General features: G+C 39.3%; 1 protein-coding gene across 1 annotated transcript in view; it reads left to right on the top strand.

The window, feature by feature from the left end:
* Positions 1–15,549, top strand: part of CAMKMT (calmodulin-lysine N-methyltransferase) — a 662,536-nt gene that overhangs the window by 525,170 nt on the left and 121,817 nt on the right. Inside the window, exon 8 of the mRNA XM_077485659.1 lies at positions 6,668–6,742. Coding sequence (XP_077341785.1) covers positions 6,668–6,742 — 75 coding nt within the window. The remainder of the gene's footprint in view (positions 1–6,667; positions 6,743–15,549) is intronic.

Raw genomic sequence — 15,549 nt, 5'->3', positions numbered from 1 at the left:
ACACACAGCTCGTTTCTGAAGTTGGAACTTGTACAGATATTTGCCGTGTGTGCCCATAAGTGGTAATACCCACTGCGTGCACAGATGTGCCTCCTGCAGCCCTTAGCAAAACTGCTTCCTGATGTGGCCATCTGAGGAGCCTGAGCTCATGAGCTAACCAAATAATAAATTGCTATATACTCAACAAAAACTGAATTTGGAAACAGAACTGGTAAATTGCTGGTGTACAAACTAGAGTATAAGACAATCTCAATTCCTAAGATCTTTCTACGTCTTCACATCAAACCCTTACTTGTACCTCAGAATTACTGGATGCTTTTATTGTCCTTTAATCTGATTGTTGTGGTTTATGGAGGGACTTGACTGCGATCTCTTCTCTATTGTACAACTACCCCTACAGATTAGTGCAGAGCTAGATGCACCACATAGAAGTTTGAGCTTGCAGTTTTTATATTCCCAGCATTGCTAGGATGGTATCATAAGTTCAGTCAGCAACTAAGCAAACATTTGTTTGATACATTTAATTAAGCTCCTGACTCTACTTACCTCAATGAAGGAAGCATGAAAAGTTCTTATTCTGAAGACAAGGGAAGACTCCTCTAGGATGTGATTTGTATTATTTGATATCTCACATTATTGTAGATGACAAAATCCTAGAGATGTTAAATAGATGCATTAGTTCCCTGATAGGACGTGTTGGCTTCATTGAAGAATGTTCCACTAGATTCAACATTCATAAACGTTCCATGAATTTACAGTTTATACACCGGCAGAGCAGTAATATTTTTATACACCCATATAATCACTGTATAAAGCAGATAGACCCCATGAATGTTGAAACTCTTAGATTTTGACCCCAGTCTCATTCTTTGGAACATTGTGTTATACACTTTCCCAGCTGCAAGGATTAGAAATATGGACATTTCTCAACCTTTTCCCATCTACCGAGGTACCCTTTAGGGTTGTTCTCTTTTTCCTATTCTTTTTTTATTAGCTATTGAGCAGCGGGTGGCCTTCAGTCAAATCTCCCCTCACATCAAGCGTCTACGTAATAACTTCCCAGAAGAATGTGTGTCCTATACAGGTGTCAATGATATATCTGGAATATCCCAACCAATTTCTGCACCATCTATTGTGCATCTTAGAGGAATTTGGGAAATGCTTGGATTTAAAAGTCAATTTTCATAAATCTTTTATGTCCACCCCAACCTGGTGACTACTCAAAATATACACCCTTCCTCTCATTTACAGGTGGTGGGTACATTTAAATATCTAGTAGCAGGTTCAGCTTCTCATCACTAAATATGTAATGTAATATCTAATATTAATCTCCTCTTTCCTATTGAAATCTTGCTTGTCACTTTACATGCTTACTAACGCTCCCTACCTAATACAGTAAAGTATTTTTGATTAAAAAATTATCTCTGTTCTCTGTTCTTTCTTTGGTCACAAAATACCCATAGAGTGCCCACAATGTTTAGCAGGTCTGGATTTTACCAACTTTTACTTCTTTTACTTCCAAAGAATGACTGCATATTTCCTTATATAGGACCCATTTCCTCACACCTAGACACAGCTATTATCTCCAGTACTGTGAAAGAGTAACTCCACTTTTGTCAAGAAAAAAAACAAAAAACAATGGGTAATCTATGTACATTGCAAGGATTTTATTTCCTGCTCTTAAGAAAAAGCTGTATGTTCCACTATGTCATTGGAATACTGATTCCCGAATGGGAATGTTTTTGGTCAATATAATCAGCCGATCACACAAGCAGGGAATGATATTTCTGGGAAACTTCTGTACACCATCGGTGTACAGAAGGCCTCCTGGTTGCTATATTGTATTGAATTTTACAGAAATATGCAGCAACTGTCATTTTAAAAGGAAATGTAATGTTTAATAACATTAAATTAGAAAATGGCTTGTGTGGCAATTGTATGTGTTATATATTTTTTTTATTTGCTATAATTTTCCATTAAAGTGGAGTTACCCTTTAAAATCCTCTACTGTTAACCATGCCTTCCATAAAGAAGGCCAGGATAAATCTCTATCTACAGGAGAACCATGGAGTCATCCATACAGCATACTTTCATTACCTGCAACGCTCACATGTGATCAGGGAATGCTGGCCTGGAGGGATCAACAAAGTGTATTTCTACTTATTACTCCAACCTAATAATCACTAAGTCTTCCAGGATCCAGAGGGCTCAAATGAAATGACAAACCTCGATTTTCCAATAGATGTTGGATGACTGGTTAGAATTTGAGTATACTTATACACCCTAATTGCCCTAATTAGACTTTGCTTTATTTTATAATATTGGTGTGAGATTTTTTTTTTTGGAAGTGTCTCTGGGCTTTCCCAGGATTTGCAATTGTATGGTTTGCCTTCTAGAGATATTGGAGGCTCTTCAGATAGACCAACACACAAAATGGCCTAAGAACTTTTTTTTTATATAAAAATGTCTGTCCTTGTAACCTGGAAAAAACTCCTCTCGCTCTCCTCTCGGAAGCCTGGAAGAAACATTGAGCCCTGTAGATGGGCTTTAACCTAAATGTACCCCTTTCCCTAATCTTATACCTCAACCTAACCCCTAAACCTCATCATCATCAATGAAACCAACACTGATGATAACTACATCAAGAATTACAATGATGATACTACCAATATTGTCATAGACAATATTACGTGACGTGACATATACAGGAAAATGTATGTAGTTTGTGCTGAAAACTATCCCCACGCTGAATGCAGCTGATCTAGATTGGTCTGATCGGGCCCCAAAAAGACCAATGTAGGAGGTAAACTAAAATCTTAGGATCAGTTGTATCATATCGGAGACAGTGCTAAGATGCAAAAAAGAACCAATGTAGGCAGGTGAGCAAAGTTGTTTTACTCTTTTAGGTCCATCTAAACTATAAAGCATAGTGAAATTTTCATCTGAAACTCTAAGTAGATTTCAGATGCAGTTTAATGGCAATTGATTACAGTCTTACCATTTATTTTTCTGGTAAAGAGGCCATAGCCATAATAAAATAACTTTTAGCCAAATCTCCATGTGGAAGCAGAGGTCCAACAGAACAAACTATTTACAGAATTGCTGTTTCTTCAACAAAGTAACTTATGGCATGTTTTAATCAGAACAAATACACAGATTTAGTACATATAGTGGAGCTGTTATACCTGCCAAATGATTTATATTTCTGTTGATCTAATTCTGATGTTTACAAAGCCCCTCACGCAGCACAGTTCTGTCAGGCAGGACAGGAGAGCTTTGATTTTTCTCTTCTACAGTTTGCTATCATTTACAGGTCTTGTCCCTCCACCAACCTGTGACTGGACAGTAACAGGAGAAGCAGCAAACTAATGTGCTTATCTCTCTGTCACTTTGCTCTCATGCACTCCTATCAGCATGATCCTTGTGAGCACATACGCACAGTTGATTGGCTCCTTGAGCTGCTTCCTCCTTCCCCACTCTGAGTGCTGTTGTACAGGGATTTCAAGATGCTGATACCAGGTCAAATTCAGGCACTTACACTGCTTAATACATTTTATGATGTATTATTGATTACATTTATTTATATCTGCCTGGAGCGGAAATAAGCTGAAATAAAAGAAAGCTGAAATGAAAAGAAACATTGCAAGTAGTGTTTTTGTTTCTTTTATTTATTTATTTCTAATTTAAAAGTAGGATACTAAATAATAACTAGAACATCTGTGGTAGAACAAAGACTGGTGCATTGTTAAAGGGGTGCTTATTAAATGACATGCAAGGCAATTTAAAGAGACCACCAGAAGTGTCTGTGATATAGTTAGACAGGTGCTCATAGAGTTTCTATAAGACTGCATGTTTCTTTGTAGAGTTCACCATTGGTTATGACTTCCAGCTGTTAATTGGATCACCTCTATAACTAATGGCACAAGGATTGAGATGAAAGAGTCAGCATGGTCATGGACAATTACTTAAGACTTAATTATGGATCGGAGCTTTAGAAAGACCAGCAGGTACCATATGGGAGGAGGAGACAATTTGTGAGATGCTCGGTGAAGCGTCTATCCTCAAAACCACTGTCCTGAGTCTAATGTTATAAGCCTCAACTTACTGTTATTACTCTTTAAAGTATCAATGTCGTGTCACAACTCAATATGTATATACAAGAGACTTGAAATTAGAGTAGAGTAGAAGCTCCTCCAACAAATGTGGAACTCCCTTATTGTTATGAGACAAGGAAAGCTTAGTGGGAGAAATATTCTTAAGCTTAACATTTAAATGTTTGTTTTAATTACTTGTTGTGTCACTGTCGCCTATATATAGAAGAGTTAGTGGATTTATATGTTTTTGAAAATTGATTAAAGTTATATACTGGGTTGATTCCCTACAAATTAATGGGCTACACCTAAAAACCAGTTGCTCCAATTGTGCTGAGATCTGTACACTATATCCATATCGGCTAAGCTTTAATTGTAAATCTAAGCATCGATGGTTGGCAGAGACAACAAATTAGTTACTGTATCTGGTTTAGGAGATCAGTTGATTTGCACATAAAAAGCCCTCATCGCTGCATACTGTACACTGAAAGCTAAGTATTAAAAATAATCTAAACCGCAATATTACCAAAAAGTATAGAAGTGTTTGCAACTAAGGAGTTTTCAAAGCATGGAGACTAATTTGATTGTACTCAGTGGCATATCCGCAGGTGGTATGAAATCACCAGGTATGTGCAGTAGAATCTTTTTATTTAATGGTAATGGGTCCCTACACAAAATATACACCCTGTATAGAAGCTGCATGTCTTACATCTGTAAATGCTGAATTATGTTGAAAAAGACAAAGATTGCACTCCTTAAATAAATGTGCCAAAACTATAAAGTGGCAAATTAAATAATATGTGATAAAAAGCACGGTTTTGGTTGTCACATATTATTCAGTTTGGCACTTTATAGTTATTGCACATTTATTTAAGGCACACAATCTTTGTCTTTTTGTCTGTTTACAACAAGTAGAATCTTTTTATGTATCTATGTACTTATTTTTTATGTCTGTGTCCCATCGGAGGGGGGGGGGATGTTTCTTTACATCCTGTCTAACGACACAACAGGAAGTATGAGGAGATCTCCCCAAAGTAAACAAAATCCCCTTTTAGAGAGCTGTCACCAGAAGAATTTGTGCTATTGGAAGATTTACCCTCTATTTCTGACAAATTACATTTTAGGTTTTCCTTCACCTGACAACGGTTATCAGAACAAACAGGGAAGGCTCATCTCCTCAGCAGGGAAACAAAAATTCGATTTTCAAACCGACAGCTTATGTTTAGATCCTCTTTGTGATCATAGTGTTTATCAACCAAAAGATTTTGCACCAAATTTTCAGATACTGTACATTGATACAGACAGTGGTATCTTAAAAACAATGTGCATTATTTGTCACCTTTTGGCTTTCTGGATAGAAGTATTTCAAATCATCCACATATATAAAACTCATCTCATTAATGCTATAACATGCTGATGTAATTCCAAATGTAAATTTTCCATTATTTTAAATGTGCAGCTTTTATTCGAATTATTCCTGATGGTCCTGCAATGAAGGTTCTTGTTCTGGCAAGCCCTGTTATAGAGTGACAATTGGCTCTTGCCTTGTCACCATGTCGGCCTCCAATAGAGGCTACAAGTGGTATAGCACACTTTCCTTTAAGTTTCTGCATGTAAAATGTGCAAGGTTGACAAGTATCAACTCTCATTGATGCTCGAGATACTGTATCAGTTTCAGATAGAATGTAATTGTTAAATAAGTAATCTTGCACATTTACACTGTAATAATTAAAGACTGAACATTTAGATACACACATAAGCCAAATCATGGCTGGAACCCTTTAAATCTTCTACATTATGCAAAAAAACAGCCTTGCCAATTCACTCATACAATTTCTGCTGCCAAAATAAATAGAAAAAAATATTTTAATAATTTGTTGAACTGTGCAACTGATTTTTTTTTTAAATAATGTGTTTTTATTTAGAATATTTAAGACTTATAGCAAAAGCAACATAATACCTATATGCCATGACTGAAGCTCTTGGTAATTCATATTTACGGTTTAAACACCAATATTTGCCGTTGTTTCACAAAAAATATTCACTGTTGATGGAAGATAAAGATAGCTCAATACAGACGCCGGTTTTTCATGAGATAGTGTGTGACAAATCATTTCATTGGCCAACAAACCATATAACATTCCAAGGGAAAAGATGATTAGAATGGCTGGATATTTTCTAAAGTTTTGGTTCTCAGCCAACGGTCTGCTTTTATGATGTATCCTAATCAGCGGATATTTTCCTTTAAAGGAAAAGATTGTCAGATTGTCAAATCATTGACATGCATGGTTGGCTTTATGTTTTAGAAGGGTTTTTGGGTGCTGTTGCATTGTCCGATGCATTAGGTAGACTACAAAACATAGGAAACAGTTTTCCTTTTTACCCCCTTTCTGGTTTTCTTCTTCTTTTATTATTTTTTTTGATCACCGTATCCTGAAGGAACTGATAAAAGTGATCATGTGATATGTTTGCCAACATTTTATTTGCTTTTTCAACCATTGCGCGAATGTCACGAAAATCCATGGTGTTAAAAATGCAAAATATTAAAATCACATTTTTTTCATGTCTCCCTTTAGCATTTTACGGTGGGATAATGAGACAGATGTCTCTCAACTGGAAGGACATTTTGACATTGTTATGTGTGCTGACTGGTAAGTACATAAAATGGTAACTCATGTTAAAAAAGAGGGGGAGAAAAATAGATTTGTTGGAATAATTGCGCTGCTCTGCTCTCTGACGGCTAAGCAAAGTCAACAAATGAAGCACTAAACCGCCTTAACCTCAACAAATTAATATTCATCTCGATGTGACAGTCATGAGGTAGTCTTCTATCACGGAGTAACTTGTACCACATTATTTCCTGAAGATTGAATTTGAGAAGCATTTCCATTTTGTGAAATTGCCTCTGTTTCATGCTTGACGTATCAGTAAATGGACGACTTAAGCAAATTGCAAATAATTATGGTTCAGGGAGGAACAGTCTGGAGGAAAGGGAGTTTATCAACACAAACAGCTCAATTAGCTTACTTGTTACTAAAGATCTGACTATTGATATTAGTGCAAGGTTGTGCTTTTTTTTTTTTTTTTTGGCATTCAAGTGATCGCCAAAATAATGTTTTCTGAGCAAACCCGCTTTAACAATCTGTTGTGACACGAGCTATCTTAAGTGGGGTCCCAAATAATTCATGTATAAGAAAATGTCTTCCAGTGATCTGTGGTCTTCTGCTGAATTGTAATAGCTACTTAGAGTGTTTTAAATGCATATGAGACCTTTACAGAAGGGAAAAAAAATCAGCAACTTGTATACGTCAATCGTTCAAGAAGAGAAGCAAATTATATCTGATGTTTCTGAAAGCTGCTAAAGTTAAGTAGACAGTTATTAACAGCAAGGTAATAGGGAGGAACATTGTATCATATTCTTTATTCTCTGGATAAATCATCCTACGACATATTGTAACATGTAATTAAGAGAACAGGTATTATTTCAGTGGAGTTGTCAGAAATAGCATTAATCAAGCTTGTCACCATTATAGTTCAATTCATAGTTCTGCTACAGCTTCTTTACATTGAAAGATGTGTATTTTCCTTTTATTTCTTTCTTCCGTTTTTTTTTTTTTTTTTTTTTTAGCTGAACTTTATTTTGGGAAATACTTCACGTTTTTTGAACCTGTAGCAAAGATGTTCAAAATATTTAAAACAATTAAATCATTTAAACATAATTTTATCATTTGATGTACTGTTGCTTTAAATTGGAAAGCCATTTTATTAGATTATCCTTTGATGGTTTTCCTTTTAATAAATCTGCCTTTTGTTCAGGGATATCCTTGAGAAAGTTACTGACTACCTGGTAAAACATTTTATAGCGTTGCCTTTTATACTTCAGCCCCGGTGAACTTAATATTATGAAACATGTTTGTTACTGAAACTCTGCTCGTTGTGACATCCATCAAATAGTAACAGTTCAAAAGTGATGAAATACGGGCAAGGTTCTTTGTTCATAAAAAGACAAACCTGGGTTTGCAGCTAAACCACAGATAATGTGTCCCCGAGATGCATCATCTGATTAAAATAAAGAGCTAAACAACACCATATGATTTCAGCAAGTAATTTAGTAAATGCCTTCCTCACCAAATATTAGAATGGATACTACAGGTTTCATTGCACAGATGAAGTTAATGCTCAGTAGGATTAGACCAGATTAAGTATGAAAGTCAGATCAGAGAGCTGGCGGACATGAGCAGGAGGGCAACAGTCTTCTCAGGGGCTTAGACAAGCCTCACATATGGATGTTTTCCAGATTACGTGGGTGAAGCAAGGTCTTGCCAACAGATTTAGAGTTAAATTTGCTCTTCACACAAATATCAAAACAACAGTAGCTATGGCCATCTTCTACTGCCCATGATAATCACACCACACCATCCAATTTGAATAATAACATGGACTGTTGGATTTTAAAGGCTTTTTATGTATGTATTTATTTATTTATTTCTCCATAGTGCCACAATTTAGACAGCAATTTCAATATCTATATTTTATTTGTAATGCTTTATTTTGTATTTACATTTTTTTTATATTTCTGAAAAGTTGAAAAATATATCTATGTAAATTAAAATTAAGATATTTTTTTATCAATATATTTCTAATAATAAGTTTGTTTGGGTTACATTATATTTTGTTGCAATACTTTTAAAGTTAAGGTTAATAATTAATGACCATCTTTTCATTTTTAGAAGATATTTAATACTTTTGAATTGTAATGTAGCTTGGAAAATATTCAGATCTATCATATTTGCATTTCCATTTTTCAAGTATATAAGATTATATTCAAAAACAAATTTCAAGAGAAACTATCTATCTATCCATATATATATAGTATCTCACAAAAGTGAGTACACCCCTCACATTTTTCTAAATATTTTATTATATCTTTTCATGTGACAACACTGAAGAAATTACACTTTGTTAGAATGTAAAGTAGTGAGTGTACAGCTCGTATAGCTGTATAAATTTGCTGTCCCCTCAAAATAACGCAACATACAGCAAATAATGTCTAAATCGCGGGCAACAAAAGTGAGTACACCCCTAAGTTAAAATGTCCAAATTGGGCCCAATTAGCCATTTTCCCTCCCCAGTGTCATGTGACTTGTTAGTGTTACAATGTCTGAGGTGTGAATGGGGAGCAGGTGTGTTAAATTTGGTGTTAGCGCTCTCACTCTCTCATTCTGGTCACGAGAAGTTCAACATGGCACCTCATGGCAAAAAACTCTCTGAGGATTTGAAAAAAGAGAATTGTTGCTCTACATAAAGATGGCCTAGGCTATAAGAAGATTGCCAAGACCCTGAAATTGTGCTCTAGCACAGTAGCCAAGACCATACAGTGGATTAACAGGACAGATTCCACTCAGAACAAGTCTCGCCATGGTCGACCAAAGTTGAAAGCACACACTCAGCATCATATCCAGTGGTTGTCTTTGGGAAATAGATGTATGAGTGCTGCCTGCATTGCTGCAGAGGTTGAAGGGGTGGGGGGGGGGGTCAGCCTGTTGATGCTCAGACCATAAGCTGTGCACTGAATCAAATTGGTCTGCATGGCTGTCGTCCCAGAAGGAAGCCTCTTCTAAAGATGAAGAAAGAAAGCCTGCACATAGTTTGCTGAAGACAAGCAGACTAAGGACAAGGATTACTGGAACCATGTCCTATGGTCTGATGAGACCAAGATAAACGTATTTGGTTTAGATGGTGTGAAGCGTGTGTGGCGTCAACCAGGTGAGGAGTACAAAGACAAGTGTGTCTTGCCTACAGTGAAGCATGGTGGTGGGAATGTCATTGTCTGGGGCTGCATGCGTGCTGCTTGCACTGGACAGCTACAGTTTATTGAGGGAATAATGAATACCAACATGTACTGTGACATACTGAAGCAGAGCATGAGCCCCTCCCTTCGGAGACTGGGCCGCAGGGCAGTATTCCAACATGATAATGACCCCAACACCTCCAAGACGACCACTGCCTTGCTAAAGAAGCTGAGGGTAAAGGTGATGAACTGGCCAAACATGTCTCCAGACCTAAACCTTATTGAGCATCTTTGGGGCATTATCAAACGGAAGGTGGAGGAGCGCAAGTTATCTAATATCCACCAGCTCTGTGATGTCGTAATGGAGGAGTGGAAGAGGACCCCGGTGTAAAGAGGAACTACAGGCAAAGCTGGTAATTTAAAAAATATGCCTGTAACAAAACATCCCACATTCCGCTTGACTGCTTTCGTCATATACTGTTTCCTCCCAGTCTGAATATAGATATCAGATATTCCAAACCGTTGACAACCCATAACTAGACAGTACTCATCTTGGTTGCTAAACATGAAACTGTTTATTGAAACCCATGTACACAGAGATAACACTCAGGACAACCCCCCCCCCCCCTCTTTTTGCATTCAGGGCAGGATAGACTGTCCAATCAGCTGGGAGAGCTGTTGGAGGAATTTCCCCCCTTCCTTTCTCACAGCTAATCTACATACACATGCCATAATACCCAAGGCAGACAGACACAATAGAACAATGAAATATAGCCACATCCCAAATGACCCAACACAGAGCACACCCCATAGTATGAGACAAGCTGAAGACAAGCAGACACACACACAAAGCATTCCAGTGTGGTTGTACAGTGAGTCCAATTTAGCAAAGATCAGACTGGGGTTCTCTGTCACTCTATGACCTTGTTAGGGACACAGGGTGACTTAGACATAGGAGGTGCATGGGGAGCTGAAACAAGGGTTTCCCAACCTCCCAAAGGGATTGTGGGTTCCACGGGCCCCCCGCCCAATATGACTCCTGTCACATCTCTCTCCTTTCGGCAGCAGACTAACACAGGAGGATACCCCAGGCGGGTTGACTACAAAATTAGTCAGTATTTCCAGTCCCCTAATGCCAGTATACACAGAGTACCCCAAATAAATTGTCCCAAATATAGCATTACTCACCCAGCCAACCTCTGCCTCTCTCAGAGAACATACCCACCGCTGGAGAGAAGTGCGGACTGGCCATTCTCTCTTGAGTCCTTTCAGCCGCTGGGGAGAAGACAGGGTGGCTGGGCTCACTTCATCATGCTGTTGGAGATCTGGGCCGACTGCCCAGCATCCCTGGACTATACAGGTGGAGACCGTAGTCCCATCCACCGACAACCGGTCAAGCAGAAGTTGTAAGGTGACAATTGCATTCTCTCCCTGGAGCTCTTTTGCTGGAGGCTCACTCGGTTGTTCTTCCTCAGCAGAAAAGTCCATTAAATCACAAGTCTCTGGGATTGCTGAAAATCCAGGGCATGGGTTGGCTGCACTTGGGCCCAGAGCCAACACTTTGGCATGTGACTCATAACCCATAACATCCTTCGATGAATGGTCAATTAAATCCATACATTCTGTGGTCTGTGGCTGGAGAGATGAGCCGACTGCTCCATCTCTCGTACCCTCATCCAGCTGCTTAACAGACACAATTCCTCCTTCCAAGATCATCCCATAATGAAACAGGATCATCCAGGTCAGTCAGCACTTGCTGCAGCCGCCATAAGACCTCCGCATCCATAGCTCCTGGCGGAGATGGATAAAGCACACTGTCACTATGCCACATTGCTGACTCTTCGGCCAGGATTTCAGAGTTATATTTCCTGATAGTCCCAAAGGGAGTCCAGACCTGCTTCTGAGCAGAATCTAGCAACCGTCCGTAGGCGATCTCTAGCTCCCTTTCTTGATTGGACTAAAAACTCAAAATCTTCCAGTGCCCAGGGAACTTCTGAGACATTCAGCATCCGTTCTCTGTATTCCGAGATTTTTTCCAAACGCCACTCCAAATTGCTTCCAAAGTCAGGGTCCTTGGACAGCTTCTCTAATAACAGCCCCAGACCACTGTAGCCAAAGACTTCTGTTGGGGTGTCATCCGCTGTCCATGGGCACACTTGGGCTACGTATCAGCTGAGGGCTCTGTAGCTCTCCTCCAACCGCATCTCCACCTGGACCAGCCTGGTTACCTCAGCTTTCCATTCCTTGTGTGGTTGTCTCCCCAAAAACACCATTCACACTTTGTACTGTGACCAATACCTTTCCTGGAAGGAGGAGAGAATTTTTCCCTGGTGTCGCTGCTCACGGGCTAGCGCTTCCTTCCAGGGTTCCCAGTGGATAGAATCATACCATCCTAGATCCTCTGTACTGTATCTGCATCTCTCTCAACCTCCTTCCGAATTCCTTTTCCATGACAGCTGGTATCTGTATCTCTCCTCTTCTGCTATCCAGACCTTGGATCCAGGTGGAGGTTTGGATGTGCCAGACTGCAGGAAACCCATGTACACAGAGGTAACACTCAGGACAACCCCCCCCCCTTGCATTCAGGGTGGGATAGACTGTCCAGTCAGCAGGGAGAGCTGTTGGAGGAATTTCCTCCCCTACCCTCTCACAGCTACTCTACATACACATCCCATAATACCCAAGGCAGACAAACAGAATAGAACAATGAAATACAGGCACACCCCAAACGACCCAACACAGAGCACACCTGTCAGAATCCATGAATCAGACTGAGACAGAAGTACAGTTAAATCACACTTGTTTAATACTAATAAAAAAAGGTAAACAGTAAACATAATCAAAACATAGCCAGAGTTCAGGAACTGTAACAGATAGTCAGACAAGCCAAAATATTAGGGAGCCAGAGAACAGCGTAGTAGAACAGCAAGCAGGATCTGGAGCCAGACGGAATGTCAGCCAAGCAAGTCTTTAACAGGAAAACAGGAGAGCATCTCTAGAGATGTGACCAAGGTGAAGGCAGAGATCATCTGGACTGGACGGCTTAAGTAGGCAGGACTGACGAGCAGGATATCATCAGCAGTTGTGTCACTGTGGAGAGATAGGAGCTGGCAATTGGCCAACAGCTGAGCGGCCAGCTCAGAGAAGGAAGGGCTGAGCCCAGCCCTGACAACACCATAGTATGAGACTATATATATATATATATATATATATATATATATATATATATATATATACATACACATACAACATTCCAGTGTGGTTGTACAGTATGTCCATTTAGTCCAGATCAGAGACTGGACTGGGGTTCTCGGTCACCCTGTGCCCCTCTTAGGGATACAGGGTGACTTAGACATAGGAGGTGCATGGGGAGCTGAAACAAGGGTTTCCCAAACTCCCCAAGTAATTCTGTGTTCCACGGACCCCCTGGCCCAAAGTGACACCCGTCATAATACCTTTAGGCTTTTAAGTTAGTGATTATGCTATATAGCATGTTTTTGCTAAATCTTGATTCTTTGTAAAAAATTGCATGTTTTAATACTTACTATTATCCTTCATGCATCGAAACTATTGGCAAGTAAAGCCATAGCCAACTTATTCCACCCCGCAGTCTGTGTAACATTTTGTGCATTCGTGCTAAGCCCATATCTCGACCACAACTGCACACTGCACACAGCACTTTCAGCCCTTGGTGTAAGCTTTGCAATTGCAGCAGCAGTAAACTTCCTCTACGCTGCTATAGTAACATATACAAAAATGTTTGGTAGCGCATGTGCGGTAAGGAACAGTGCAGCCACACCTGCAATAAAGACAAAGTGCTTCCATCCCTTTGTGTACATGTAGTTGTGTACTCTAGCCCACTTCCAGCCACCCTCTAGCCCACCTCCAGCCGTCCTCTAGCTCTTCCCCAGCCAATCTCTAGCTCTCCCGCAGCCATCCTCCTGTTCTCCAAACTCTCACAAGAAGAAAAAAAAAACGGAACTCCTGGGGTCAATTTATCCCATGAGTCAATGGGACTGCAGCATCCTGCATTATTCTCCTAGGTAAGGAGGACTTACTGTAATAGAATAGGTATTTACAGATTTTTTTTTTTTGCATTCCAAACATAAAGGAGAAGGAGAGCATTATATCAGAGGCAACACAACAAATAGACAGAAGATCCACTTTAAGCACAATTGCATCAAACACTATGCCTGCCTGTATACAAAGTAGCAGATTGTTTAAAGTGACAACCCCCACTCCCATTAGGAATTGTTTTCCATCACCAAACTAGTGCCAAAGATTGTTTTAAAATCTGCAAGAAAGCTGCTCGAAGCTTTTTAAAAGCTTTGCAAAAGCTTGCTGTGCACACTGCTCATATAGAACCTCAAGTCCATGTAAATCAGGCCCTAAAGAGGTCAAGCCATGAAAGGCTTTATCAAGAATCTGGACATTTATGGTTACATTTACTATATTTGTACAAATAAAAGGTTTATATTTGACCATTTCTTTTTCGGAGTGTGGCTCTTGTAGCTGAGAGTCAGAGTTGCTGCTTTGTTAGCGCGTGTTGGTAAAACGTGTTGTCTGCCAACTCCTACGTAATTATTACATAATAAAACATCAACCCTTGCAGTTTTTTTGCATTGCTCCTAAACACAGAGCGCTATTATGTGATACTGCTATGAATGTTCAGGAGACAGAATGAGAATCTGTCACCCAGAGGAGGATGACTAGAGCATCCTTATGCAGAGTAAGTTAAAGAAGTGTCACTTTTATTTTACAGTATTCAATAGTACTTAGTCCCATCTTCCTAAGTGCCCTTTAACCCTTCATGCCTAAGGGCAAAACAAATCTTAATGCCTAAGCACAATTTTGCAACTTTGACCTGTGTTCGTAAAACTGTACATATCACAACTACTTTGTGCATGCAGGTGGATCGTGCCTTGTTTTTTTTAGAACAAATTGGGCTTTCATTTGGTAGTAAATGGTAATGGATATCTCCTGATTTTTATTTTTTTTTATTATCGAAGAAAACAAGACCAAAATAGTAAAAAAAAAATATATATATATTTTATATATCTTGGTACTAGCATATCCTTCCACCAAAGAACAACCCAAAATAAATTATCCTGCTCCTGGGGACTGCAGCGATACCACATATGTTGTTTGTATCCGTAGTACAGCCCAGAAACAATAGTGTTCATTTTGCTATTTTTTTATACTACCTAAAACACACGGACGCTTATACCAATTAAAAAAAAAAATTAAAACTGCCCAAAAAAATACTGACCCTGACATTGACCCATTCACTAACCCTGGCACTGACCTAGACCAAACCTTGATCTAGGTAATTGTTTGTATTTTTGTTTATTCTTTGCAAGTAAAGAGAGTGAAAACATAGGGGCGGCCTTCACAGAGACTGATCACTGTGGTAGCCAATGATCAGGTGACCCAGAATTGGGTGTTCTGGGTTACCCGTATGGGTGAGACCCCAGTGTTTGTGCTGGGAGAGAGGGAGATACGCAAATATGGGGCTACATGCAGCCCAGTCTACATATTTGTGGGAGGTCGATGTCAATGGGTTAATACTAGCTGCATTGTTGGACAGGGACCCTTCCTTGGTGCAAGGTCATCTTACACTGTAGCTAGCAAAGCGGTGCCTTTCTCTAGATCCCAGCACTTGCCCAG

The sequence above is a fragment of the Lithobates pipiens genome, unplaced genomic scaffold (genome assembly GCF_037356315.1).
Source record: "Lithobates pipiens isolate NorthernLeopardFrog02 unplaced genomic scaffold, aLitPip1_a1.2 Scaffold_18, whole genome shotgun sequence".
NCBI lineage: Eukaryota > Metazoa > Chordata > Amphibia > Anura > Ranidae > Lithobates > Lithobates pipiens.
Note: the sequence above shows the minus strand (reverse complement) of the source record. Positions and strands in the feature narration are given on the sequence as shown.